Raw genomic sequence first — 27841 nt, forward strand, 5'->3', positions numbered from 1 at the left:
GTGTGAACTTTAGGCCAGTAAAATGCCAACAAGATGTTGAAGGGCACAGATGAGAGAATCGTCGGAGCCTTTATGCACTGAGGTTATTGAATCTGAAAGTGAGGTAGCCCTTATACACGGTGTTGGAGTAGTCTAAGTTCAAGATGAAAATCGCACCATCCCTGTCTGATGATAGGGGAATATAACAGAGAAAGGAGATTCCCGAGATACCTGAGAAGCACGCAGAAATACGTGTTGATCTAGGGTTATGAATTAAACATTAATAAAATAGACATCTCAGATCCTATAGTCCTATATGAACAGCAAGCTGTGATTGTTTTTTTATATAGTCTCCCTCTGATTGACATCACACAGGGCATATCAGCTCTCAAGACTACCGTTTTCTAAGCGTTGTTCTGTTCATTGTTTTACAGCTCAAACATACTGAGAGCACAAGCTCTTCCAGGGACTCCAAAGTCCCAGTCCCTCCAGTGACAAAATGTTTGCGATGCACTTAACTAGTCTTCTTCCAGGCTTTCTTCCCTCAATAATTCATGTCTATCCCCTGTGTTCAGATTCTCCCAATGGTATCCTGCTCTCTATTTCCAGAATCCTGCTTTCTCTCACCTGACAATTGTCATCCATCCCATGTCGACCTGCTTTCTTTCCATGATTTCTTATTACATATGAGAGACATTATTTATCTATCCCTGAGTTCCTGCTCCCATTTCCAGGCATCTTGCTATTGCTCCCTGACAAAGTGCCTTCTGTCCTTGGTACCGTCTCGCCACAATACCCTCCTTTTTCACCCTATGGTCTTACTTCCTGGTCCCTGCGTTCTTCCTCCACTTCCTGGGCTCCTGCTTCCTCTCCCCGATGTCCTGCTTCACCTCCCGGGACTCCTACTTGTATTTCCTGCTTCATTGCCGTGAACTTTCTTCTACATCTAGGCAGCTGTTTCTACTCCCCAAGGTTCTTACTTACTCTCCTCAAAGCCCAATTTTTCTTTCTCTCTTCCTTCTCTTCCTGCTTCTTTATTAAAGATGTTTCAGTAAACTAGAGCCTTAACTAGGAACATTGTGGCGCTGTACAAAATGGAGTAAATTACATTGTTCTTTAATTAAACAAAACATAGTTGGGGACACAATATGGCTACATAGGAATAAAATTATCATTTCATTATACAGTTACAGAAAACAAGTACATGTGGATTTCTATAGAAACAAGGATGCAAAGTAGCTCTATTTGTGTATTGCTATCAGTAGCGACAGAACCACCAGGGGTCTGAAGTTTTATTGTGTCATGTAGATTGCTTGGATACTCAACTTTATATAGCCCAATTTAAAATGTAAAAGTAAGGGAAGGCCAACCAGTAAGGGCCAAGTAAATGAGAGTAATTGAAGAGTTGCAAACACTGCTTATCAAGCGTACTGTCGAGTACAGAGTCACCTTGAGGAGGAGAAATGTAGAGGAAGCGAGATCTGTCAATATAAGATTGACACCATCTGGTCTGAAAAAGATAACTACTCGATGGTGGAGTAAAAATGTGCCTGTGTTAGAAAAATACTGTCCTATAAAAGCATGTTCTACAAAGATTGCATACACCTACATGTAATTTTAAGGAGTAGAGGAAAGTCATGGAGTTTCAAAGTTCAGAGAGTAAGGAAATCATTTGCTGAGTGCCAAGCTGTGCAAGCTCTGGCTGAAATAAGAAGACATAATCACACCAGGGAAGGCCTGAGATTCAGAAAGGTAGAGGGCATCTATGTTTCTCTTTTCAGCATGCTGCTGCTTCTGTCAGGGATACTAATTTACGTACCTAAAGATCTGGTTCTTCTACCACATGCAACCTAAGTATCTTCCCAACCAAGAGATCTTATCCAGATCCAACCTTGGTATCTTACTTCCTGTAGAACAAAGGATGGCTGAGCTGAGTTCATGTGGCCAGTTCGTAGTAGGCATGTAGTTGTTCCATTCACTGCGGGTTAAGTCAACTGTGTTGGTGAAGCTGAGTTTCAGATGGTTCCTTAGTGTCCAGAGGTTGGCAGCACGAAAGTAGTCCAGGCCTAGGTCGTTGGGGTTTCCAGTTGCAGGATAATATTTGGGTCATTGATGTAGTTGTAGCGAGTTAGGTTGAAGGTCTTGATGAGGTCCATGGGGGGGGGGAATGCATCTGTGCTTGGTGCTGAAGAGCAGTGGAGAGGTGATAGAGGGGTAGTGGACTGTGTCAAAGGCGGCAGAAAGTTCAAGCAGTGGAAGGGCATCAACTATTTTTCTGTGCACAGTTGTCCTAGGTCTTCCAATTTGGAGATCAGGGTGGAATTAGTATGTCAGACGGTGGAAACCCGTTTAATGCGAGGAGAGTAGGTTTTTGCTTACATGAGATTGGAGATGTGAGTGAAGGTAGTTTTGTCAATCATTTTTCCTCAGAAAGTGCTATTGGCGATTGGTCAGTTGCTGCCTGGGTCTGCTGGATCAAGGTTCTTTTTGATGATCAGCCTGATGTATGAGGTCTTGAGTTTAGTGGGTTTAGTGCCTGAGGTTAGAGAATTTTGACAATGGTATTAATGAAAGCATGGGATGGGGGGGGTATGTGTGGCAGTGCAGCCTCGTTTGCAGAATTCTGCAAAGATTCTTTGTAGTTACATGAAGGTAATTTGTCTTTGAAATCCACTGAGAATAGTGGATTATTTTTCCCTTCTTGATAGATTATTTGTAGAACCTGGTCTGTTATTGGACTTATGTTTTGGAATTGTGGTTGCTTATTTATTCTTTTGACTGTTGATTGCACTGATTCCTGCCTTTATCTCTTTTATTTCTTTGTTGCGTAATGGGTTCTATGGTCAATCGTTAAGGCATCTTTAGGGATACCAGCCTGCCAAAGCCATCTGAAAGCCTGCTACAGAATTGCGGCACTTCTCATTTTTAGTTGGATGTGGGAGTCGAGTGCAGTGAAGCTGATCTTATTCCATTGTCTCCGTGTAGTCTTGTTGATCAGAGTTGTTGTGATTGTTGTCAGGCAGCCATCGAAGAAGAGGTGGTGGTCACTCTGGACAGTGGTAATGCTTTTTTGTAACTGAGATGAGTCCAATCAAAGAGAAGACTGGCACGAAGGTATGTCCACCTGAATGTGTTGGACCACGGGTAAGTTGAGAGAAGTTAAGGGCATCTACTTTCCTCTACGGGTCCTTGTTTGGGTGAGGTTTCATTGGTTGCACTAGAAATTCCAGTCACAGAGGATACAGACCTTCATGTGGTTCAGGGTGCAGAGGTGGCATTTAGTAAGGCGAGTGTGGTAACTTTTCTGGTTTCATATGCAGGGCAGTGCTAGGTAAGTACTGCTTTTCATGCCTGTTGCTGAGAATGGGAAAGGCAATATTCGAATGAAATGATCTAGAGATTGTCTTTTCCATTCATCTCCCCGTACTACTTTTCCATCCATTGCGCCTTTAGGTGAACTGGCAGCATGACAAGAGCTTTCAATGAAAAAATAAAAATACGGGTATATTGCCTGGGAAAACAAGGCCCCAATTATGAACATGCCGCAATATTCCAATTCCTGTGCAAACTGTTGTATGTGCAGTGATCGGAATTCCAAAACTTGCAGAGTTCATCCGATGGGGTAATTCTGGGCGCAATAAGCATAGATCCATTTGAAATTTACCAGGGAAAAGCGCTCGGTAATTAAATGCAGAATTGTGTGGGGTACTTAGTAAATTTGATACATTAGGCCATATTTTGGAATCAAAACTCGGAATATGACATATTCACTGGAAACTGGTAAATACCTCAACCCCATGAAATTCTCTCATAATTGTGGCCCAAGTGGCATTCTAAACAGTCTTTGTACCGCGAAAGTGAAAGCAATCGCGGTAAAGCGCGGCGCGCGCGCCCGCGCACAAGCACTGTAGCTCTAGGCTGGCCTGGTAGCCCTTTTTGGAGCCCTCTCAATAAGTCTCGCCAGCCCAGCGCATGCGCTGGGTCAGGCGAAACCTAAAAAGCAGGACTTCACAAATGATCTGGTAGTGCTTTCGAACATTTGGCTACTTTGGCCCTGATTGCGAATTAGCAGGCTTTATGTGTGGAGAATCCGGCTGGCCGGATCAGCATTTCCATCCAGTGTCCTCCCCACTAATTCCTGCTATTGTGAGTTGTTGCCCCCCCCCCCAATGGGGAACTATCATGCAGATTCAGAATTTGTGGGTTCAAATCTGTTTGAGACGTCCCTATTTCAGGGACAAATCAGTTCTCGTTTACCACCGACTCTAAATTAAATGGGAGCAGGAGGTTGTGGTGGCAGAGGTTGTAATGGGAGGCTGGTGCCAGGCAATGGACAGTCTTCCATGTTCCTCTAGTGCCTTAGAAGGGGGACCAGTGGGCGCTGGGCAGAGCTTGTGCCTGCATTTCCGCTTGTCACTTCTGGCGTGGTCATGTAACCGCGACAGGCATCATTTCTGAAGTCTGGGTATGAAGGCTTATCATAATTCAGCTCAATGCTAATAAGTTCAATATTAAAAGACGATTTACAAGTCATTCTTTATGGATTATTTTAGCTCAATGTATTTGACTAAAGAATGTTCCCAATTGGAGTCCACTTAAAGGGGTTGTGTTAGCCATTCTGGCCATTGCGGAGGGTAGCCTTTTTATTTGGGTGAAAATATGCAACCCCCCCGCACCCCCCTCTCCCCCCCCCTTGATTTACAAAGAGGTTTCAGGCACGCCTGTGAGGGCCTTGGTAAAGATACAATACTTTTAAAAAACAAGTCATTTGAAATCTCAGCAGAACTCAGGAACCCAGCGTCTTAGCTCACTGTTTGAAAGAATCTCGCGAGATCAGACAGCAGTGGATCACAGCCGAGCCTTCCGGCTCAAGAACCATCAAAACATGGAAAGAAAGAAAGGCTCCTCAAATCACCCCAGGCTAAAGAACTGACAGGCCGCATCTCCCGCTGCGACTGACAATAAGGACTTGTCCCTTCAGATCACTTTATTCTTTATTTCCTTCGCCTCTGCCAGCCAGGTTTAAATAGTGAAAGCACCGTGGCTTGAATCCATACATACCAACCTCCGAGGGATAGGCTGGCCTGCTCTGTCAGGGTTGTCCGTGTAGCTCACTCCTCAAGGAAGTGCATTTGTGATGCGAAAAGTATTGTACGTTTTTGAAAATCATAAAATATGCATCAAAGATTGTTTCTTTTCTGCCTTCATTCAGTGTACTCCTGATGTGTGTTGTGGTGGCTTTGCGCGGTTTAATAAAAGCGACTGTCATAGCTAAAAATTGTCCTGAAGGACAGAATTGTAGCCAATAACTGTTGAGGGAGTGGAGAGGCATCAGCACCAACTGTTTAGGGAGTGGGGGGGCGGGGGGGTCATCAAGACCAACTCGGGGCTTCAACTCCTGTGAATCATGGCCCCTACCCACACTCAACACTAGAAATAAATAACATATTACACTCTCAAAATCGCCATATCAACTGTTATTGGCATGTGTGCGTGCGTCTGTTGAACAAAAAATATTGGTTTAATAACCCACATTTAGCACGGAGGTGATTTTATTTCACTTATGTAACACGATTCCCCGGAAATGGGGTTTTCATCCATTATTAGCCTCCATCAGATTTCTTTCCTTTCAGTTAATTATTTTCCAAGAATGTCAGTGTATTCATATCAGGGGTCTCCAGCCTTTTCTGTAACGAGCTATTTATGTTTAATGATAATCATCCTGACCTACTAATATTATAAGCAACTTAATAATTATCACATCCGACATGATTACATTAGTGGGCACCCTATGCAAAGATTGCCAGCAGTGAGCACTCCAGCGCATCAAGCATTGTTGCCCGCAGGAGTGTAAAATGGTTGATCCAGGTGGAATGCCTTAACATGCGTAATACATGACAGTGATAGCTGCAATGACCTTACCACCAAGTTGATGTTATTGGGAAAGAGTCACCCCAACACCTTTTGATTTTGTCACTCAAATATCAACTTTAAATATATTTTGGAAATTGAACCATTTTTCTCAAAACATCACTTATGAGTTCCAAAAATACACACATTTTCATCTCAACTACCTGCTTTTAAATGTTGGTATACATATAGAAGTTAACTAAGGAAAAGCTTCTAATTTTGTAGATTAGGCTGCACAGAGGAGAGCTACTAGTAGCTCACGAGCTACTCGTTGTAGAAGCCTGACTCATATAATGACATTCGCAGAGCTCCGCCATTGCCTTTTATTTTATTACTATTCCATTCATGATATCTAAGCAAAATATAAACATTCTAACTGTACTTAGTGCACATTGCTAACTGAAACTTGCAGGCAGCTGCCTCAGTCTCTCTTAGGGCCTTTTTACAAGTTTAGTGTTCTTGGAGCAGGCCCCCACATCACACCAGACCCCTGCTCCAAGACCACCAAACACGACCTCCGGCCCCCCGCCAGATCACGAGTAATCACATGGTCTAGCGGGCATTCCTTTGACGTTCCCACTGCAGTGCCTATTGAAAAGGCATCTCAGTGGGAGTGCCAAAGCCCATTCAATGTCGACCTCCGGCCGCCCGCCAGATTACAAGTAATCCTGTGGTCTAGGGGCAGGCCTTTGGAGTTCCCACTGCAGTGTCTATTGAAAAGGCATCGCAGTGGGAGTGCCAAAGCCCATTTAATGTCGTGCGGGGAAGAAGGTGACTGCACACAGGGGCGCACAACATGTGTTGCCCTCCAGGCACCCCATGGTCCTAAGGCAACTCACCGCCATGAAAACTGTGGTGGTGAGGAAACTCCTAATATGCTAATATGCTCGGCGGTGCCCCAGCAACACCGCCAGCATATTAGGGCCTCTGACTGCTGCGGGATCCATGATCCTCGGCGGTTGCGGCGGTGCTGTGGAGTTCCCACCGCTATATTCGTAATGCGGCAGATGGAATGCCAGTCTGGCGGTTCAGGAACAGCCACCACGAGTTTGGCAGTCCATAATCATGCCCTAACTTCTTTCAACAGATTAAGAATAATAAACCAAGCAAAACAAACATTGTTTCTAAAACATTATATTTTTCTCTTAACTATTCAACTAAACAGTGTTGTTTGTTATTTCACCTCCTTTTTTAATAAATATATCCTTACTTGGAAAAGACAATGTTTTATGCCTAGTGCACCATAATAAACGTACAGGAAAGTGGCATGATTGGTAGCATGTGTAACATGGTCCAATATTGCCATCTTCATCCTGGTGATTTAGCAAATCACTTTGCCTTTGGCCTCATAGTTTATGATGTCACCAGAACCAAAAGCATTGCAAGGCATAAATGGGTAGAAATTCAACAAGATGTAGTCTACCTTTTAGAGGCTTTGTAAACGTAATGGATTAAGGACGCTGGGGAAAAACTGGCCATACTCTCAGAATTGAAGGCCACCTTCACTTTGTCAGTGCAGTATAGGCGCTGGAAGTAAGGGTATAACCATGCTGAAGTTCCGAAGAGGAACCAGGTAAGACGTTTCCAGTTGTGGGCAAAGTGTGCTCTGGCCCAGGGCCTCAGACTTTCAGCTGCCCCCCAAGGAGCCACAGTGGCGTAGCTTGCCCTATGGCGCCCATAGCGGTCTCAGCGTTTGGTGCCCTGGGGCGGCTGCAGTGAAGAGCAGGGGTGCTGACGAGTATTTTCTTCATTTGCCGCCCCTTCGCGGCAAACGCATTGAGGGGCCCGTAGACGGCAGGTGATAGCGGGGAAGACCGCCCCCCACTTTCCAGCTAAGCCACTGAGGAGCCAGCGGTGTTTTGCAGAGAGTCTTTCCCTGAAGACCTTGGTTCATTCTTAAACAGATTGTTTCAAATACCATTTTCCTTTCATTTACTTTTAATCTGGGTGATGCATGAGAGTCATGCCACATCCATAAAAAAGATTTTTTAGATCAAAACAGGGCCTGACATATGAGAAATTAGAGGGTGTCACAGAGATTATTTGCAGCAGAACTAGTGAGCTGCTGCTGTTAAAAACACACATCACTATCCCTCAATATTAGACGTAAACACATTTATAATCTGGATGAGTGTGTCTGTGCACTGTCCGTAAGCTGACCACACAGGGCATGAAAGAGCTGAAATCGGATCATAAATTCAAAACTGTTCAGAACGGGGGTCCCCAAAATACTTTTGGCCCAAGGCCCCCAAAATCCCTAAATTGTCCCTGAATAAAGATGCCTTTACAATTTGTTTTTATCTTGTCACATTTGCTGTGTGTTCATAGACAAAGGTCAAATGTCAGGCTATGTCTTCTGACACATTGCTGCATAATCTTTTAATATGGTGATTAGTGTTTATTTTTCTTTTGCTCACTGCAAAGTCATAGGATTTTGTAAAGTGAACTATGTGACAATCTGGCTGCAGTAAGGGAAGTGTGAAAGAAAATGCTTTAGGATGTCAGTTTTTTCTAACACAGAGCACATTTTAAATACCTGTAAACAAACTTTATAAATATTTCAAATATGTCAGTAAATAAGACATTACTTGGTGATATGAAAATAATGAATATTTGCAGAATCTGATCTCTACACATTATCATTTGTGCGCTATATAGTTGTAGCAGTAAAACCGCATGTCAGTACGAATTTTGTGGCCATTTCAATGGACAACATGCTGTCTGTAAATGACTGTGAGCTACCACACCATGTTTTAGAAATATATTTGCAATAGTGTACTGCAAAACACATCACTGGCTACATTCCACACTTTTACCAATCTGTTGCTGAAATAGTGTGGCTCATTGCTGTACTTGTTATTTGTGAAACCCGTGGATTTTTTCACATTCCCTATGACTTCAGTGATGTAACACTGATGGCAGCACCCAGACTGCAAATTGTTCGAGCACCAATGCAGTGCTGGTGTGAAACACTTATTCTGGTCACCTATCTCTGATTTCCTCCAGACCTTCCTTCCATACAATATTGCAGCCCTTTGCAAGGTTCGCCAGGCTGGTGTGGCACTTCAGGTGCAGCCCGGTGCACTTGTGCTATGTTGCCTGGCATTTGGTAAACCTACCATCCTGACCTTATGCATATATGTATCACTTTTTACCCGTCACACATTCATTCAGTCGGTCAATAGCTTCATTACCATGTACACCCTCCACATGCCTGACATAGAGAGCCACCATGTCTGCACTCATACACGTGACGTGGCACAGCACATTGTGGTGTGGTTTTTGTTAGTGACAGCTGTACAAATAGCCATTCAGGTAACTGTGGTACTTGCCGCAGGCATGGATGAGCAGTCCACCCATCTCTGAAAGCAGCCTCCTAGCCTGCAGACCAGCCTTGTTTTCCAGGCTGGCCATGGCGACAGCCTCTACCTGATTTCATTTCCAGTGATCAGTGGTCCAGTAAAGCCTTTTTGGTATTTTTAAGGGAATAAAATAACAAACTAAGACCCTGGAAGTCAAAGACATCCATAGGTCACAGTGTGTTATTATTAGATCTTTAGGATCTGGAGTTTCAGAAGTATCCTTCAGCTAGCTTACTTCTATATTGATTGTCTTTCCTAAGCCACAAAATAAAATATCAAACCATGAGCTAGGAATTCAGACTTCCGTGGGTCACAGTATGTTAGAATTAAGAATAATATTGTCTTTCAAAATATTGAGCATGGAATTGTAGTACCCGTCTCCAAAAATGTTAGTTGAAGTGTACGAGTAAACATTTTGAACATCCCAAGGCTTTCCCAACTGATAAATTCTAATACTTTGGACTGTGCAATTTCATGTGCATCAGTTCGTTTGCTACATGTAGGGACTGAGATCACACTAAGATGTCCTCCCTAGAAGGGGACACCATCCACCAGTGACACCTTCAGATGAAGCTAAGTTTTGCGCTGGTAAAGGCAGATAGGAGGCTTGAGCCAAACACCAGGTCCCCAGTGTGCCAGATGAGGTAAAACTGCATGGGTGCCACCATCGACCCACGGATGCCCTCTGTGAACAAGGGAGTGGACCTAATATGCTGCCACCTCATGTCATTGTCCCATATTTGAATGAAAGGCGTGTCGGTAGCGCGTGATAGCCTGGACACCTGATTACCAGGAGAGGGTTGAGTGCTGTGGGTCCCTCAGGACTCTTCTTTGGGAAATTGAGATAAATAGAGTCAAAGTTTGGAAGATCTGGGTAGCAGGATCTTGTTTTTCTTTTTCTTGGTATTACTGGCCTATTTTAAACATACTGGCAAAATTAACTTGCAGCAAAGGTGCATTTAATGTAGAGAGCAAAGTGATGCATTTGTATGTAAAATCAATTTAAGTACGAAAGCACAGGTATAGGAACTAGCCCTTTACGAAAGATCGCAAAGTTAGACAACAAAGAGGACAAGGAAAATTGCAAAATGCTCCAATTGTGTTATTCCCGAGGTCGCTTTGAAGCCTACTGCGATCCATGATGCACCATATCCTCCCACCTTCCACGCCGGGCTTTGGAAATTGTGTTGGTTCTTGTTCTAGGCCACAGAACTGACAATAGTGAATGGTTTGTGAGCAAGAGCCTCCATATATTCACTGCTTCAACCACTTTAAACTATTGCAAGCGCAACGGTCAAAGCAAGGGAAAGTGTCAAGCGGGGGCTGCCGTAAAAGAAGTAGATGCTCACGGGTATAATGTTAGACCTAACTGATGTGTCAGAAGACTGGTAAAATAATGTGCCATGGTCACCTCAGTTTGCTGACTATCAAGTGTCTGAGAATATTTGGGATGATATCATAGGTAAACGTTTTGAATACTGAAACGTTACTTCAATTCTTTAGGTTAAAGCATAGTAGGAACAATGTAGTTAAACTGCAGCAAAGTCAAATCTCAGTGTCTAGCTCAAATAAAGGAGACTTTGACTTTGAGGATCTAGCTCACAATAAAAGAATACAGAGAGGAAACCCTAACATCTCTTGAATTGAGGTCTCTCCATATTCCTTGAAAATTGTTTGGATGTGCCAGATTTTGCAATTCAGTTGTGGTGGCTTCAATTAAATGTCTTAGATGGTGTTTGTTTTCTTCACCTGTCTTGCATAGTGCTTGGTGTGGGGCATTCGCCAGAATGTTTATTGCAGTTTTAAAAATAAAATACTAGACGTTTGCGTGGGCTCTCTCCACTCCTCCGTAGCCACTTTTCAGTGGAATCCTATGTTCATCATTAAACTACCGAAGCTTGCACATTCCTCAAGCCAGAATTAACTGTTTGCTTTGCACTCTTTCTTTGTAGGAAGCGGAAAATACACTGCGTTTGATGCAGAACAAGCTGAAAGAAGAGGAGAAACGACTGTTGAAAACTGGAAGTAAGTGACATAAATAGAGAGTCCTTTATTGCCAAGAATTTGAGCCTTGGTGTACAAATAGCAACACAATATAACAAAAGAGAGAGAAAGGGATTTCACAACTAAGTTGTACTCCCAGTACCCTGAGGTATACAAAATAAACAAAGAAGGGGGTATCCTTAAATGAGAGAAGGTAAAACCCTTCTGTCTGTTAGAGAGTTCTCAGAGAAGTAAAAAGAGAAATTATTTCTTTTTTATGAAACCCCTCACTCACCAACCTAGTTGGTGACGTGCTTCATCATCTGGGTCCACCCGAGCAGCCGAATACCACCCGGGTGTGCTTCGACGCCTGATTACAGCGGAGCAGGTTTGTTATTATGTCAGTACGTGTAAGTGACGTGTGTGAGTGAGTGAAATAAAGTTAAAAGTAATCCTACTGTACTCCCTAATAAATGTAATATCGAGCAGCAGGGTCACGGTTAAAAAAGTGGTGAGGTGTAATACTAATGTAGGTTTGATTTGACCTAAAGTATTATCCAAATATTGATGGTCTACATGTTTCAACCTTTGAGTGTAGTCACAGGTTTTCGTCAGGACCTATCGACACACCGGGCGGTCTACACACACTAAGGTGCATCCAACCCTGGAGCGTCTGTGTGCCACCTACATATACTTGCGAAGGTGGTAAAAAGGGTTCAGGGAGTCCTCTGCGTACAGATGAACCTGAAAAAAGAACATACAGTTCTGGGCAATCAGAAAATGATCTATTTAAAATTAGAGTGAACAGTGCCCATTTCCGAGTGAACTCTCATTTTTGCGCATATAATCACCTCATTCTGAGTTATGCGCCCCAGGTAATTACCAGTGATTGTTGGAACCGAACATCCATTCCATATTATGCGAAATTAGCATCAACCCACTAAATCATTGTGGAAGTCGTGGGTGTCTTACGGCTACACAGCAATTGTGAGCATACTTGATGTGTGATTCTATAGAGCGGCCAGACGCACGTGAAAAAGACTCTATTTGTGACATGCGTGCGCTAAGGAAATTATTTAAAAACAGAACACGGTGAAAATAAGGAAAAGACTCAAAACTCACTCGCGATTCTTACTCGAATCGTATCATGGGCTCATAAGGGAGGCAGACGGTGCTGCGTTATTGTTGGACAAAAAACACAAAACACGGGGGGTAATGGTCAGAACACTCAACTCTAAGTGCCTCACGTGTGTGTGGCCACCAGCTCTTCCCTACACACTCTTACCTCAGCTCACCGACTGCCTGCCACAAACCTGCGGTGCTTCCCCCAGGTGCCCGGATGTTACTGAATGGGCAGCAAGGCTTCAACTAAATACTCCTCACTTCCTGGTTATACGTCACATGACTAGTGGGCGTGGCCTGGAGTGAGGAGACAATTCTTAAAGGGGCAGGTCGGTTTTACCGGTGAATGGCTAGTCATAGGTGAGAAAATAAAAAGGAGTCAAGAGTGATTGTTAAAAAATATATTTACATGGAATAGGACATTCCACACGTGGGAGGAATGCTCCAAAAAGGAAAACAGTAGTTCAGCTAAAATTACATGGCACATTGAGGTTACTTGTTCTGCACAGAGTTCCAAGGTATGCAATTGTTCATACCATGTTTGTGGGTGGACAATCTATGTATCCAGCGTTGTTCTTTCTCATACAGATATTTCTGTGTGTTGGTACCAGTCACAGTTTCAATTATCGTCCAACACATGTCGTTAGGTGTATGATGGTGTTGAAGAAAGTGTTCTGTTAGACGTGTGGTTTGTTTTTTGCATCTAATAGTGCTCCTGTGCTCACAGATTCTCTGCTTCACTTTCCTTGTTGTCATCCCTATGTAACGAAGTTTACACGGGCAGGTAATTAAATATACTGCATTGGTGGTATTACAGTTTGTATGTTTTCTTTGTGACCATTCTCTGCCAGGTTCTAGGGATAGTGTTTTTGTGGCTGTGGTGAGATGGCACACGCTACAGTCACCGCATGGAAAATGACCTGTAATGTTAGGTAGGCCCCATGAATTAAGGACAGTACATCTTGTTGGTGTTTCTGGTTGTTTTGGTCTGGTGTGTACCAATGCATCTTTAATACTCCTTGCTCTCTTGAAAGAGAACAAGGGTTTTTCCCATTTTAGATTGCCTGTATTCAGGATGTTCCAGTGTTTGTTAATTGTCCTTGTGACCTGGTTAGAGATAGTACTGTATGTGGTGACGCACGTAAGAGGCGTGTCCGTCACTTGTTTGGGATTGGGTTCCAACAGTGCCTCACGGTTCTGATTAGCAGCCCGTTTTTTGCAAGTTGCTAATATCTTTTCGGGATATCCTCTGTCTGACAATTTGAGTGACAGGTCATTAGCTTGGGAGCGGAAATCAGAGCTCTTGCTACAATTTCTCCTAATTCTGAGATATTGTCCGAAGGGGAGGTTTTCCCTGAGGGGCCTGGGGTGGAAGCTATCAAACCTAAGTAGATTGTTTTTCGCAGTCGGTTTGTAGTGTGTGCGGGTTTCAAGGGCCCCGTTCTCTATGGTGATCACAACGTCCAGAAAGACTAAGGACTGGGTGTCACTGCAGTGAGTAAATCTGAGATGGTCATCACAGGTATTTATCCATAAGAAAAATTCAATTAGAACATTCTGAGGTCCATTCCATACTAGGAGTACATCATCAATGTACCTGCGCCATAGTGTTATGTTTCTAGAGAAGGGGTTGGCTGTGGTCAGGATGAATTTCTTCTCAAAGTCGTAGACATAGAGTCCTGCCACACTAGGGGCGAAGGTACTACCCATAGAAGTACCGCCCATTTGTAAATACAGGGTACCCTCGAACTCAAAAAAATTCCGTTTCAGGGCTAGGGTGGCGCAATCGATGATAAACCCCTTGGGGGTTCTATGGGACCATTCTGAGTTCTCGAGTGACTGCTCAAGCACGTTTAGGGTGGCATCCTGAGGGATGCTGGTGTAAAGGCTTTCAATATCCAGGCTGACGAGGATGGTATGCTCGTCAACCAGGATTGTTTTAAGTAATGACAGAAGACTTTTGGTGTCCTGGAGATATATTTCCGATTGTTGGACCATAGTCTTGAAAAAGAAGTCACAAAATCGTAATAGTGGCTCCAGGAGTGAACCAATCCCAGAAACAATGGGCCTCCCTGGTGGTGGGAACTTATCTTTGTGCATTTTGGGAAGGATGTAGAAGTAAGGAATTTTGCCTTCCGTGGTGGTCAAATAATCTGCCTCCATTTTAGAGATCTCATTGTTACAGGCCGCTGAGTTAACCAATGAACTGATGTCGCATTTTAGGTCATTAGATGGATCAGAGGGGAGTGGGAGGTAATTTCTCCTGTCAGATAACAGTCTCAGACATTCTGCTTGATACATTGCTTTATCCAGTATGACCACCCCTCCACCCTTGTCGGCTTGTTTTATTACGATGTCCTCACAGTTCTTGAGACCCTCTAAAGCAATTTTGCAATCTTTTTTGAGATTGAAAAACGGCTTCTTGTCTGGTAGTCTCTCGATTTCATTGAAGACTGCTTGTTCAAAGGTGCTTATTTCACCTGGGACCATGTGTGGTGGTGGTGTAAAACTAGATTTGAGTCGTAGTCCCGTCTCATTAGTGTCAACATTTGATGTGTCGTTACTTTTAGTTGCAAAGAACGCCTTTAGTCTTAGTTTACGGAAGAAAGTGGCAAGTTCACAGTGTAGATTGAACTTATCTAGTTTAGGTGTCGGGACAAAGCCCAGTCCCTTTTCCAAAACTTGTTTTTCTGCCGATGTGAGCTCTTTTTTCGACAGGTTTGTGACTAGGCTCTGTTGCTGCTTGTCCCTGCCTGGGGTTCTTTGGTCTTGCTCCTTGTGTTGTGTCCCACTGCCCCCTCCTCTTCTTCCCAATGGACCTGTTGTTGATTTTGCGGCTTCCTTCGTCCTCTTCGCCTCCTGCCTCTCCCTAAAAAAGGCGGCCTGAACATGTTTTGTGGGAAAGAGGGTTGCATGAAAGGTGGTTGCCAACCGTACATGAGATATTGCTGATGTGGATTGAAAAGGCCGGGTGGTCCCCCCATCATTGGTGGTTTTACGGTGGGCCAGCCACTGAATGGTCTTGATCTGCCCTTGTTTCTGTACCTCCCACTGTTCGTACTGGAGGTACTACTATCGGATGAGTCATTACTAGACTGATCTGAATTCCTGTCAGTCCTGGGGGGGGGGGGGGGGGGGTGAAGTCTGGGTCTGAGTAGGGATAAGTTTTTACAAATGAAAACCGTTTAAGATCTTTTTGGAATTTCTGGATCTTTTGTTGTGTCAGGTTTTCTTTGTATTCATTGAGTTCTTTGTTAATTTCTTCTAGTTTTTTCTTATAGCCAGTGATGGTGGTTTTAATGTGTGTCTCAGTGAGCTGTATTTCGATAAGCATAGCGTCTGATAGTCTTTTGGCGGTTTTTACTATCAGCACTATCCAGTCTTGTGTACAGTGCCACGCTATCTGGGCCCAATCCCTTCTAAAAGCTGGGTCATCTAGAAAAATTTGTGGGGCGTTAGTAACTAGGAGACCTTTGGGTGCTATATTCGTCCTTAGATATTCTGTCAGAATTGTGCCATGTAATATAGTTCTGATTCTGTTCCTCTTGCTTTCTGAGAGTGAATCCCAGTCAGTGGTCTGGGAGATTGTCTGCGAGATGTTGGTATCAGCAAACAAAGAAGATTCTGCCAGAATGGCATCAACATCCTCTGTGGAGAAAGTGAGTCCTGGGTTTTCCCCCATCCTAAGCCGTGTCTGAATAAATAATGAGTAATCTCTCACAGCTGTGCGCTGCCTGAATACAATATAACAAAAGAGAGAGAAAGGGATTTCACAACTAAGTTGTAAGGGGTACTCCCAGTCCCCTGAGGTATACAAAATAAACAAAGAAGGGGGTATCCTTAAATGAGAGAAGGTAAAACCCTTCTGTCTGTTAGAGAGTTCTCAGAGAAGTAAGTTGCTTTCTAGTCTATAAGTTATTAAAATGTCATGCAATCTGGATACTGAAGATGTTCCCTGTACTCAGTGGCTATAGCTGTAGCTACCAGTCATTTTAAATATTCAGTACTTGTAAACAATCAGGTAGTCCCAAGTATTGCTGTATCAGTGCATATCGTCCGGCCCTATGGAAGCATAATGCCTTTGTAATAAAGCCACTTTCCAATATATTTTGCATAGCTGACGGGTTACTGGTTGAGAGGTGGTTATCCAATAAGGAGTGGTAGACAAAATTGTATTTTCTTTTGTGAAATGTCATGATCATGCAAAAAATATCATTAACTGTACTTATGGGTATGTTGTGCTAAAAATTGAATGGGGCATATCATGCGTTCAGAAATCACACAAGATGCCGGCAAAAAACTGGGTTACAGAGAAAATGCGTCGCAAAAGAAGTTTTACTACTGGCATTATCCAATTTCTACTCAAACTAGTTCCCTCATGGGCTAAAATCACGAAAAGAAAGTTCACTTCCAAATATCTTGTAAAATTCGTATAAGGTGAAATTCTCCAGATTTCGCCTGCGTAAAAAAATAATATATGTGGACCTAAAAGGAAGACAAATCGGAGAGAGAGAATTATAGAGTTTTTGCAGATGTGTGCGTTTATATGTGGATGAGCAAAGACACAGCATAGGCTTCCATGCGGAAACATCTCTGTGCTGCTCAGGGAGAGGACCCTAAACACTATATGTAGCAAGAGGTGTCTCCTGCTCATTATTTCCAGCAAGATGGACAAGAGATCACTTTTGGGATGTCAGTATTCATGTAGAACACAGTAGTGCTTTTGTCTCCATGCCCATATATCTAGACAGAGAGATCGATTCTTACCCACATTCTGCCTTGTTGCTCTCCTCAATTCCTGTGTAATCTATAGATTACGCAGTAAAATTTGTAGATTCACCTCAGGCATAACTGTTCCTATGTAAAAGAAGAGGCTTCCTGTCTGAGGAGTAAGAACTCTTATATGGCATGATTTTCAGATCTGTTGCTGGAAGGACCGATATCCTTTTTAGGTCTCGCCTAGCGAATGCAGCGCATGCGCTGCTTCCCCTTGGCGAGGTGATGTGCACGCGCATGGCGTCTCCTCTCTGCTCCCACCGTGCGCTTGATTTAGCTTTCACGCCTCCCCTTCCCCGTGCCTGTCCCTCTGCCCCGCACTATGTTCTAACACTTATCTTCATGTTAACAACTTGCCGTGCTTACCCTCTGCCCCAAACTCTATTTTGCCACCAAAACATATGCACGCGCTCTACCTTTCCTTCCACATCGTTGTTCGTTTAAAAATGTTAGCAGCCCCAAACTGTCTACTATAGACAAACACCGCATGCTTGCGGCTTTTCTTGCATAAGTGGAGGAGGGCAGGGGCACCTCAGTGCTGATAAGGAGTGGCGCGGTTCTCTTCAGTCCGCAGCTGTTCGAAAATCATCAGTCTCGAAAATTAGCTAATTCCCATTGAACACAGCGCACCGGTTCCTGCTTCCTCCAACCACAAGAACACCAAGCCTATCTGTGTGAAGCTATCAACCTCGGAAGAATGAAAAATGGAGTTGTGCATTTCATGGCGTTTAAATTTAGGAGACTAGTGGCACAGATCTTCACAGCAGATACTCACCGCGTTATTGAGTATTACAGGACCAGACTTTTGCTGTGACATGTCATGGCACCCAGTTCCATGTGTGACGCAGACAGCTTTTACTTACACATTAGGTACCGGAAAGAGGTTAAGCTGATCTTATCTGCCGCTCACCAGTCTCATCATGAACGGGCAAAGTGCCACTGTAAAGTGATAATAAATAAACCTCACCCAAATATTCCTGTACCCCATTACTAGCAGATTACTGTCCTGCCCGCACTGTTTAAAAGCCCACGTTTCAACATGACACACATTTCTCATGTTTAAACTGAAAGCCGCCTTTCAGAGAATCCTGATGTAGGCACTAAATAATTATTTAACAGCCCGCCGCATTTGTCAGTGATCAAGGAGTCTGGTGCTCTACAGGCAAACAAACACCACTGGTGAAATGCATTCCAATAGAATCTCCTCGCTGAGGGCTGCCTTTCTATTAAGGCGAAGTCAGCCATGAAAATGAACAATTTACAGCGCTTCTAAATTAATGACAGTTTCCAGTTCATCTTAAAGGAAGCAATTGCTCTTGCAAGAGGAGAAATGCATTGCGATCTTAGGTGTGAGACAAGAATATGTATTCGCAATATTTACATGGACTTTGCGGTCATATCACTCGCCTGTTAGAATAAAGACAACATTTTCACATCCATAATCCAGCACAGAAATTCTGCACACTGCTTACTGTATCTGACAAGCGGCCTGCAGAGGTCGGGCGTGGAAGGAACTGCAGGCACACAGTTAAGGTCCCTTCCCAACTGGTTTTCTTATCTGCACTCGGAACATATTCTGGCAATCTTGAGAATAATTTACAGTGCATGTCAACAAATCAAAAAAACACTGGTCTTCGAGACATGCCCAAAGCTGCACTCCCTTCACGCATGCATAGAAGAACAAGCATTGAAAATGCAATAGGTCTCGCCTTTGATTAAGTTAAGGCCATTTACTTTACTAATGGTATTGTATAGCAAAGCAAATGACTTTAACTTAATGAAAGGCAAGACCTATCGCATTTTTAATTTGCTTGTTAAGTGAAAATCTGTCGACACAATGTTCTTTTATAGCGATAACCCATGCTCTGTCGGTGTTTGTTCCGTTACAATGTATGATTCACTGAATGCTAGGGAGCTCTTGGATTGTATAGCATTTTCCTGGGTCATTTATAAAAGTCTTGGTGGAGGGGCAGTTAATTGGCTACATTAGGACTTCTCATTTGAGAAAGGTTTTACCCCAAGCTTAAGGGTGGGGGTACATTAGTGGGTACATTATTAAAACAGTTAAAGGTAAAAGTAACAAGGTAAGTACACAACCAACTTGATGATGGAGATGAAATGGTAAAGAAAGGCTTACTTACAGAATGATGAGAAAATGGTAAACAATGAAAAAGCTGTAATGAGATAGTTGGCAAACAAACAGCAAGTGATAAAACTGTATGTATCTCACATAACTAGTTAGACAATCAAGTCAATGGGGATCAACTACCAAGGTTTGAGAACATTACATTAGAAGCATTTGTAGTCCATCCGAGCAATTGTAAAGAGGAGCAGCTGTTTGTCTTCTCCTAACATTAAGATAATTACCTTGGGACATGTGTTTCTAAATCTTCTGGATTGAGGATTAACTCTGTGGCTTTACCTGGGGGTGCAATAAAAGTACAAGAAACGTCTGTTATAATGTTATGAGGTAAATATAAGAAAATCAGAGCAAACAGGAGCTTTTATTTGTCTTCTGACAGTATACATTTTTCCTGAACACCAGAACTGCTAATATGAAAAAAAGATCAGAGTATCCATGCTTCTATAGTGTAGGACATTGTGTTACTAGCTGAGGAGGTGAAACACTACTCAAGCAGCAACTACAATTACCATCAGAGTGAAACACAAGCAACCCCCAAATTACCCTGTGCTTGATCCTCTGGTAGCTTGGCACAAAAGCAGTCAGGCTTATTCACTTAAGAGGCAATGTGTAAGGAATTGATGCAGCAGTCGCCCCACCTGCCAGCATCCGAAAAAATGACAAATAAAACGATAATATACTCTTATGCATTATCGTTTTATTTTTCTCTCTGAGGTATGGTCATAGACAGTAAAGTAGAATGAGGGTAAATTTGGGAAAAACAAAAGCTCAATCAAGGAGAATTAAAAACTTGAATTGGTATAAAATTATTTATATAGGTTTTTTAGTGTAACACAAAATAACTGAATTGTACTGCACAAACACAAGTCCAAATCGCACAGCTGAACAACAGTGTAGGAAATTGGGTTACTGGTTGACAGGAGTGAAACCCTACTCAAGCAGCAACCACAATTATTGTCAGGGTGAAACACCCGGTTGTAAAAGGCCCTCCACCTCATTATCGGCCCTCGCCTTCTGCTTAGGCCTATAACACGGGTTCAGCGCCTTTAACAACTGCGATAGCCCTCTGCAGCAGGCTATAAGACTGTATTAAATGTAATAAGGTAACCCAATGTTATTGTATCGGAGAGGTAGGCCTCACATTAGTGAAAACACTTTAAAAGTGTTTCACTGCCATGATATCCAATACTTAAAAGGACACATTCAACGTTTCAAAAAGGAAGGTTTAGACCCGTCAAAAGGTTTATTTTGCCAAGTTGAAATGGCAAAAATGGCAGGCCTGAGACACGTTTAAAAGGCTACTTACGTGAGTCGCGCAATTAGTGCTGCAGGCCCACTAGTAGCATTTAATTTACTGGGCCCTGGATACATGTAGTACCACAAGTAAATGTACTGTGCCTTTTGGGTGTAAGCCAATAATATCATGTTTTAAGGAGAGAACACACACACTTTAGCACTGGTTAGCAGCGGTAAAGTGCACAGTCCTAAATATCAACAAAAGCTGGTTCAGAAAACAGAAGGGTGAAAGCAAAAGTTTGGGGATGACCCTGCAGAAAGGGCCAAGTCCAATAGTAATGATGTGGAAACAACATAAAAACATCTTATTCCTTCTATGTGTTTATTCAGATAGCAATGAGGATTCTGACATGGAGATCCAAGATGATGATGGGTCTGACAGTGATGTAGAAGATCGACAACCGTTGAAGCCAAGGACTGCTAGAAACATGAGGATGCAAGGTACCTCCTCAAATCACATCCTTCGATTAATTTTAGCTTACCCTCATCCGATGGTTTATATTGAAAATCTTGTGTTGAGTCTATTGTAAGTCACCCCTTCTCAAAGAAATCTTTACAAATTGGGCCTGTAGTGTATTCTTAATTAAATACCTTTTCGGTATTGACAATGTATGTACACCACAGCCTCTTTTCAGGCACAGCTTGGTTAATTCATTGTGGTTTGTCGCTTTCAAGTTTGTTTGTTGTAAAACTCTGTTATTTTGATAAATAGTGTGATTCCTCAGTTGCAAAATACTTCATATTTAAGTCAATAGAGTCTCAGTCTTTTGTTCACTCAACCACGGCAGGTGAGGAATTATCTCTTTACTTTGCTTGCACATCCATAAAAGGCTATATTTCCAATATGCATTCCAAGAAGCATCTGTATAATTTTCTGTTGGCAGGCCACTTGCCAGGATGCAACAGCAAATTGGCAGTCAGCAACTGATATATGCGTGGGATCACCTGTACATATTTCACTTAAAGAGCGCAAGTTTTCAAAAGCACTTTGAGACCATACTCGCTCTCTCTCGCTTTCCATGTCCTACGATGATTGACCACAATGCTCCAGCAGTTATCTGACCCAACACCCACCTAAAGAATTGGGTTTTTCTACTTTTGAGACACCACAGCTTACTTTTCGCCATAGGACATTTCACCTTTTACATAGCACAGGAATGCACTGGTAGTGGGATGGCAGTGCTTTGATATCGCAACTCTACCGGTTGTCCTCTGGGTCTTTCATCACTCCAACATTGATTTCTGTTGCAGCGATCAATGGAAGTTCCTTTTCTTCCTGTTTTGGATCAGGATAGAGTTTCAGTTTTCTGGAGATTTGCTTAATATTGCTCTTTGGGCAAAATGTGGTGAAAGGACATCAATGGTTTTGGAAAAGCCTGCACTACAAGAATCACATTGACTCACAATACAGTATTGGTATTTTTGGCGAGTGGCAGTTAAGGATTCGTATATTGAGAATAGACTGTTTTCATATTCCAGCACTTTCTTTACACCATTACACAACTTCAATATGTCTTTGTCTTTTAATGACCCAAACTTGACAAAGCCGTTCTTTTGCAGTCCTAATGTAAACACTTGGGTTTGCATCTATTATTGTGAGAAGCCAACCCAATGCCATGCAAGTTCTGTTTTTACATTGAAGAGCTAGACAGTTTTCAAAATCGAATGAACCAGATGGATTTATCGCCTAAGAAATGAGGAACATTTAAACCAGTCTTATTTTCTATTCCTACAAACATATATCAATGATTTCATCTTCACAGAAGCCACAAGTTTGGATATTCCAAAGATCTATCATAAGCCTCTACTCCTGTGGCCAGATATACTCAGATGATAGGTTAGCAGCTGATTGTGCTACCAGGTAGTAATTGTTCCTCAAATGTAGAATACTTTCAGGCCTGAGCAAGATCTTTCCCAATCAAAAACATGAACAGTTTTTGCAAAGGATGGTTTCTGGCCAGTGAAAGCCGTGGTTCATGGGATATCTGGCACAGTTTAATGGTAAACAATATCATTGACAAAAATACTGTGTCAAAAATATTGTTTACCCCAATATCGTGCTCCTATACTTATAATGGTAAGTACAAAAATATCGGGGGGACAATATCGTTGACACGGATATCGTCCAAAAATAGATAAACATATTGATTTTAAAACTATATAAATAGAGTTTAAAGTAGTAAATGTTAAAGATTTTAATAGGTACTTTTAATATCATGTAAATTAAGTATATTCCACTAATATTTAATACTATATATAAATATATACTGATACAAACACACAAGCAAATATATACATATGTGTTTGTACTTCTATGTAATATATATAGTAACATAATTAATTCAAATATTTATTTTACATTATTATTTTTTTAATTATCCTATATTGGATCTTCTATATATTCACATGCTTGAATCGTTCCCCTTCGTCAAGCTGGGAATACTCGGTACATTAACATAGCACTATATAGTGTAAAATATGCAGCATACAGTATATGATGTAAAATGGCCAAAGGCCTGAAACAAAATAATATATTTAGTAGCACATCCACCACATCGATCTGTTTGCCACTCCAAACAACAGGAAATGTCTGTGCTTCATATGCAGGTTTTGGCATTCAGGAACGATGGGCAATTCTCTTTCGTTCAGCAGGTCCAAGATATTTGCCTACTCCTTTCCTCTTTTACCCCAGAACCCCATGGTGTTGAAGAATGCAGAGATAGACCATTGCACTCAGATCCTCATTGCTCCGGTGTGGCCTCGCCAGTACTGGTACAACAAGCTGCTGCAGTTGGGAGCATGTCCCCAGGATATTGTCCAGACATCATGGAAATATTCCTCACTATGATCCCAAGTCGCTGGACTTGACAGCATGGTACCTGACCACCTACAACTTGGCCATTTGGTTCTATTGCAAAGTGTAAACAGTTTCTGGTGCATGCTCAAGCTCCAGCAACCAATAAGACTTACAACTCTAAATGGAAGGGTTTCGGTGTCTGGTACATGAATAATGGTCATCATCCACTTCAAATAAAGCTTTCTCAGGTGCTTCCATATGTTAAGTTTCGCCAGATTTGCTCTCAAATATTCTTCAGATGGGCCATCTGCCTGCAATCTTGAGATTTAGAAGGACTCACACAACGTTGTCAACTCTATTTTCCCAAAGGATCATTAAACAGTTTACGAAAGGGCTTTTCAGAGCATTTCCACCTTTTGACATCCTTCAGTTCCATGGAAGCTGAATACAGTCCTCGGCCAACTTATATTACCTCCTTTTGAGACTCATGAAAACAGCACTTCTCCTGGCTCTAACATCTTCTAGGAGAGTGGGAGAGATTCAGACATTTGCCATCAGATAACCTTTTCTCCTCTTCACTAAGGACAAAGTGATACTCAGAACCACTCCTAAATTATTTCCTAAGGTGACTACTGACTTCCATTTGAATGAGCCTGTCATTTCTAGATCCTTCTTTCCCAATCCATCTTCAACAGCAGAAAGATCATTACATTCTCTAGACTTGCATAGATGTCCCACATTCCATATCGACAAAACAAAGGACATAATCACATCAGACCAGCTATTTGTATAATTTGTTCAGCCACGGAAAGTTCTAGCCCTGTCCAAACAGGGTATACAGCGTGGCTCTCAGACTGTATTGCTTTCTGTCATGCCAAAGCCAAGCGTCCTCTCCAGGGAAGAGTGAGGGCGCATTCCACCACGTGCATGGCTTCAATTGCAGCACTCTAAGCTGGAGTGTCTCTGAATCTGCTGTGCAGCCATCCGGAGGAGCAGGAATACTCTCATTAAAGCATTACTGTCTAGATGTGGACGCAGAAGCTGATGCAGCAGTGGGACAGACAGTCCTGAGAAACCATTTTTCATTAAAGGTGAGCCTGCTTCCCGCTTTGTTGAATTTCTTAATGTAAACTGCTTGGTATTCTGATTCAAGCATGTGAATATATAAAAGATCCAATGTTGTAGAAGGAATTACACATCACATGCGACCCTCCCTTCTCCCCGGTCAGAAGTTCATCCTATTTGTTCTCATACTTGTGCTTTGAAACCTGAGCTATGATGGCCTCTATGGGGAATAGGAGACCTTAAGCGTGCACGTAATTGGCTGAAGTTTTGGTTCTTTCAAATGAGGTGGATGTGCTATTAAACATACTATTTTGTTTCAGGCCTATGGCCATTACACATCAAATAGTGTCTGCTATATATTTTAATGTAGCAGGGATTCCCTGCCTAACGATGGTGAAAGATTCAAGAATGTTAATATTTAAAAGATATCAATTTTGGAGGACTGGAGCTACAGGTAAGTAACCAATTCAATGTGCATGCATATAGCAAAATCCAGCTCCGCGCAGCACTACATCGTGAGGGGCGAGCACATGATCAGGAGCTCTGTGTGCTCCCACCAATAGGAGGGATGCAGGACTGTTCAAAACATGGGTGGGGCAGCATCCTGGCTTAACAGCGGCACCTGAGGAAGGCAGATATAGCCGAAATGCATCATGCCTGACAGCTGTTTTAATAAAGGGCTTCCAGCAACATTTTCCCCGTGTGGCCTCTTTTCCTGTCAGCAATGGAGGAGTTTTGGTGCATATATATAAATATCCCGGGCATAACAGGAATTTGGAATCTCATATATAAATATATATATATTTTTTTTTTTATCCAACAAACGCCGAAGCTTCTCAAGATGCACTCGACAGTGCGTCTGCCATTCGGCATCACGGTTCAGCCCGCCCCAGCCATCCAAGTTCGTTGTATTGCCTGACGCGTTTCTGTGGCCAACGTACCACTTCATCAGAGGCATTTCTCCTGTATGCATTGGAGCACTCTTTATACTGCATGCTGATTGGTGAGGGTTTTTTCAAAGAACATATCATTACATAAATATACTCAAAAATTCATTTGAATCGTTATCTATAAGCTATCACCATGGTCAGCTTATAAGAGGCTGATTTCAAACTCAACTATATATATATAAGCAAAATCCTCGCCTTCTACAGATCCCATCCGCGGCAACAAACGAGAGTGGACCAAGTTGAGTGCTATTTTTCATTTATTTCTCCAAAAACAGCTCCGTCATGACGTGTTTCGGCAGTTCACCTGTATATATATAATTATTTTTCTCACTGAAAACAACAAAGGTTACAGGGACATTTTAGTTAGGCTCAGAATCACTCTTACAAAACCATTGATATTCAGCAGTTATAGGTACCTGAGCTAAGTATAACTTACGCTCATGCAATGCACTGCATTTGACCTTACATATTACATAACTCATGACATAGTCTTTTACGTAGGAGTTAGATTTACTATTCACACTCCAGTGAAAGCAATTATAGGGAACGCGTTGAACTTTGGAGGGGTGAAATTTACTGTTCCCACTCCAGTCTACACAGTAACAGTAGAGAAAGTGTTGGGCTTTGAAGGGGTTACATTTAGTATTTCCACACCAAACAGCGCAACATTAGGAAAAGCGTTGGATTTCGGTGGGGGGAAATTGACTATTAACAGTGCAACAGTGGGGAAAGTGTTGGACTTTGGAGGGGTAACATCAACTATTCCCACTCCAGCTTTGGAACAGTTAGGTAAGTGTTGGATTTCAGAGGGGTGACATTTATTATTCCCACTCCAAACAGTACAACAGTAGTGAAAGTGTCAAATTACAAAAAGGTTAATTTCACTATTTCTACTGCTGTCTAAACAAGTGTCGGGAAAGTACTTCACTTCAAACACATTACTTATAATAAGTAACTTCATGAATGTAGAAAAATTATTAAACTCTCAATAATAAAAAAAACTAAAAACAATCAATTTACCTAATTACTATTCAAAAGAATTATCAATTTATAAATATTTTGTACCCAATTATTAATTAGTTAACTACCCCCCCCCCCCTATATCTCTAACTTTTTCTTTAGAAGCGAGAGCTTGTACCAGGCTGTCTTTGTTCTTTTGGCATTGTGTGTTTTTGAGTGTGAGATTGGTGTCTAGGGTGAATCCAAGTGACTTGGCATTCAGGGAAAGTTGGGGTTCGAAGCTGTCAAGGTTCGTGTCATTTAGCCAGGTTTATACGATTTTCTTTGTGTTGTTTTTGGCAAATAACAAATATGTTGTTTTGTTTGGGTTGAACTTCAGTTTGTGCTGAACATCCAAGTCTGGAAGATAAGCAGGCAGTGTTTAAAACATTGGAGGTCTGAAGCAGAGGAGGCTTTCAGGTAGAATTGTGCATCATAATTATCATATTGGTGTATCTTGATGCTGTTATTTGTGAGAAGAGCACCAAGTGGCTTCAAGAAAATGTTGAAGATGACACCGGACAATATAGAATCCTGGGAGACTCTGCATATGATAGGGATCTTTTAGGACCTGGATGTGGCAATGTGAACAAACTGGTGTTAGTTCGAAATGTAGTAGGGGAACTGGTGAAAGATATTTTCCGGTAAATGCAATTCAAGACTCCATTGTGCTGGAGGTCCAGGCAGCATAGAGGTCCAGTAACATCTTGAGGTAGAGGGTTATCTTCATATGTGTTACGGAGGGTATGCGCTACAATGTGTAAGGCACCAATCTACTTGCTTCAGTGTTATCAAAAACCAAATGTGTAGTCATGCTGGAGATGGTAAGCATTAATGTGATATTGGAGTTGAACATAGACTGCTTAATCAGTCATCATACTTATAAATGATATGTGAGTGATGGGCCGATAGTTAACAAGGTCATCAAGGTCTAGTGTTTCTTTAGGAGTGAGAGGTTCTCGCCTGTCTTGAGAGCCTGAGAGATGATACTATGTGTGGGGGATAAGCACAGTGATCACAGACACTCCTAATTGATAACAGGAAAACAGAGGCAAGGATTCACAATTCCATGATAGGAATATGGAATTCAAGTGGACTTTGCAAGAAATCAGTTTGTGAAAGCAGGGGTTAGTGATTTCCAGAAGAATAGCAATGGGAATGAAAACAGGATTGAAATGTACAATTGATAGGAAACTCCAAGAACACACACTTCACTGATTAAAATCTTCAGATGCTAGTAGCCTGTATTCTCTTTTTGTCTTTTTTGGACTGGCTTCTTGAGCAGCTCTTGTCGTATCGGTGACATATGCATCTAAGCATCTGGCTGAAAATCATTGTCTTAGTAATGGAATTCGATAGGTGCAGAGATGTTCCATATTGGTTGAGAATTTAGAATGCTCATTGAATGCCTAAGTGTAGTTTACTACAGTCAATGTCAGTATATAACTTCTTGACATTG

General features: G+C 42.2%; 1 protein-coding gene across 2 annotated transcripts in view; it reads left to right on the forward strand.

The window, feature by feature from the left end:
• Positions 1–27841, forward strand: part of IFT38 (intraflagellar transport 38) — an 854149-nt gene that overhangs the window by 734074 nt on the left and 92234 nt on the right. For both annotated transcript variants that reach the window (XM_085628445.1, XM_085628447.1), the window contains exons 9-10: positions 11204–11276; positions 20902–21012. In XM_085628445.1, the coding sequence (XP_085484571.1) occupies positions 11204–11276; positions 20902–21012 (184 nt within the window). The remainder of the gene's footprint in view (positions 1–11203; positions 11277–20901; positions 21013–27841) is intronic.

Source organism: Triturus cristatus, chromosome 10 (assembly GCF_964204655.1).
Source record: "Triturus cristatus chromosome 10, aTriCri1.1, whole genome shotgun sequence".
Lineage (NCBI taxonomy): Eukaryota > Metazoa > Chordata > Amphibia > Caudata > Salamandridae > Triturus > Triturus cristatus.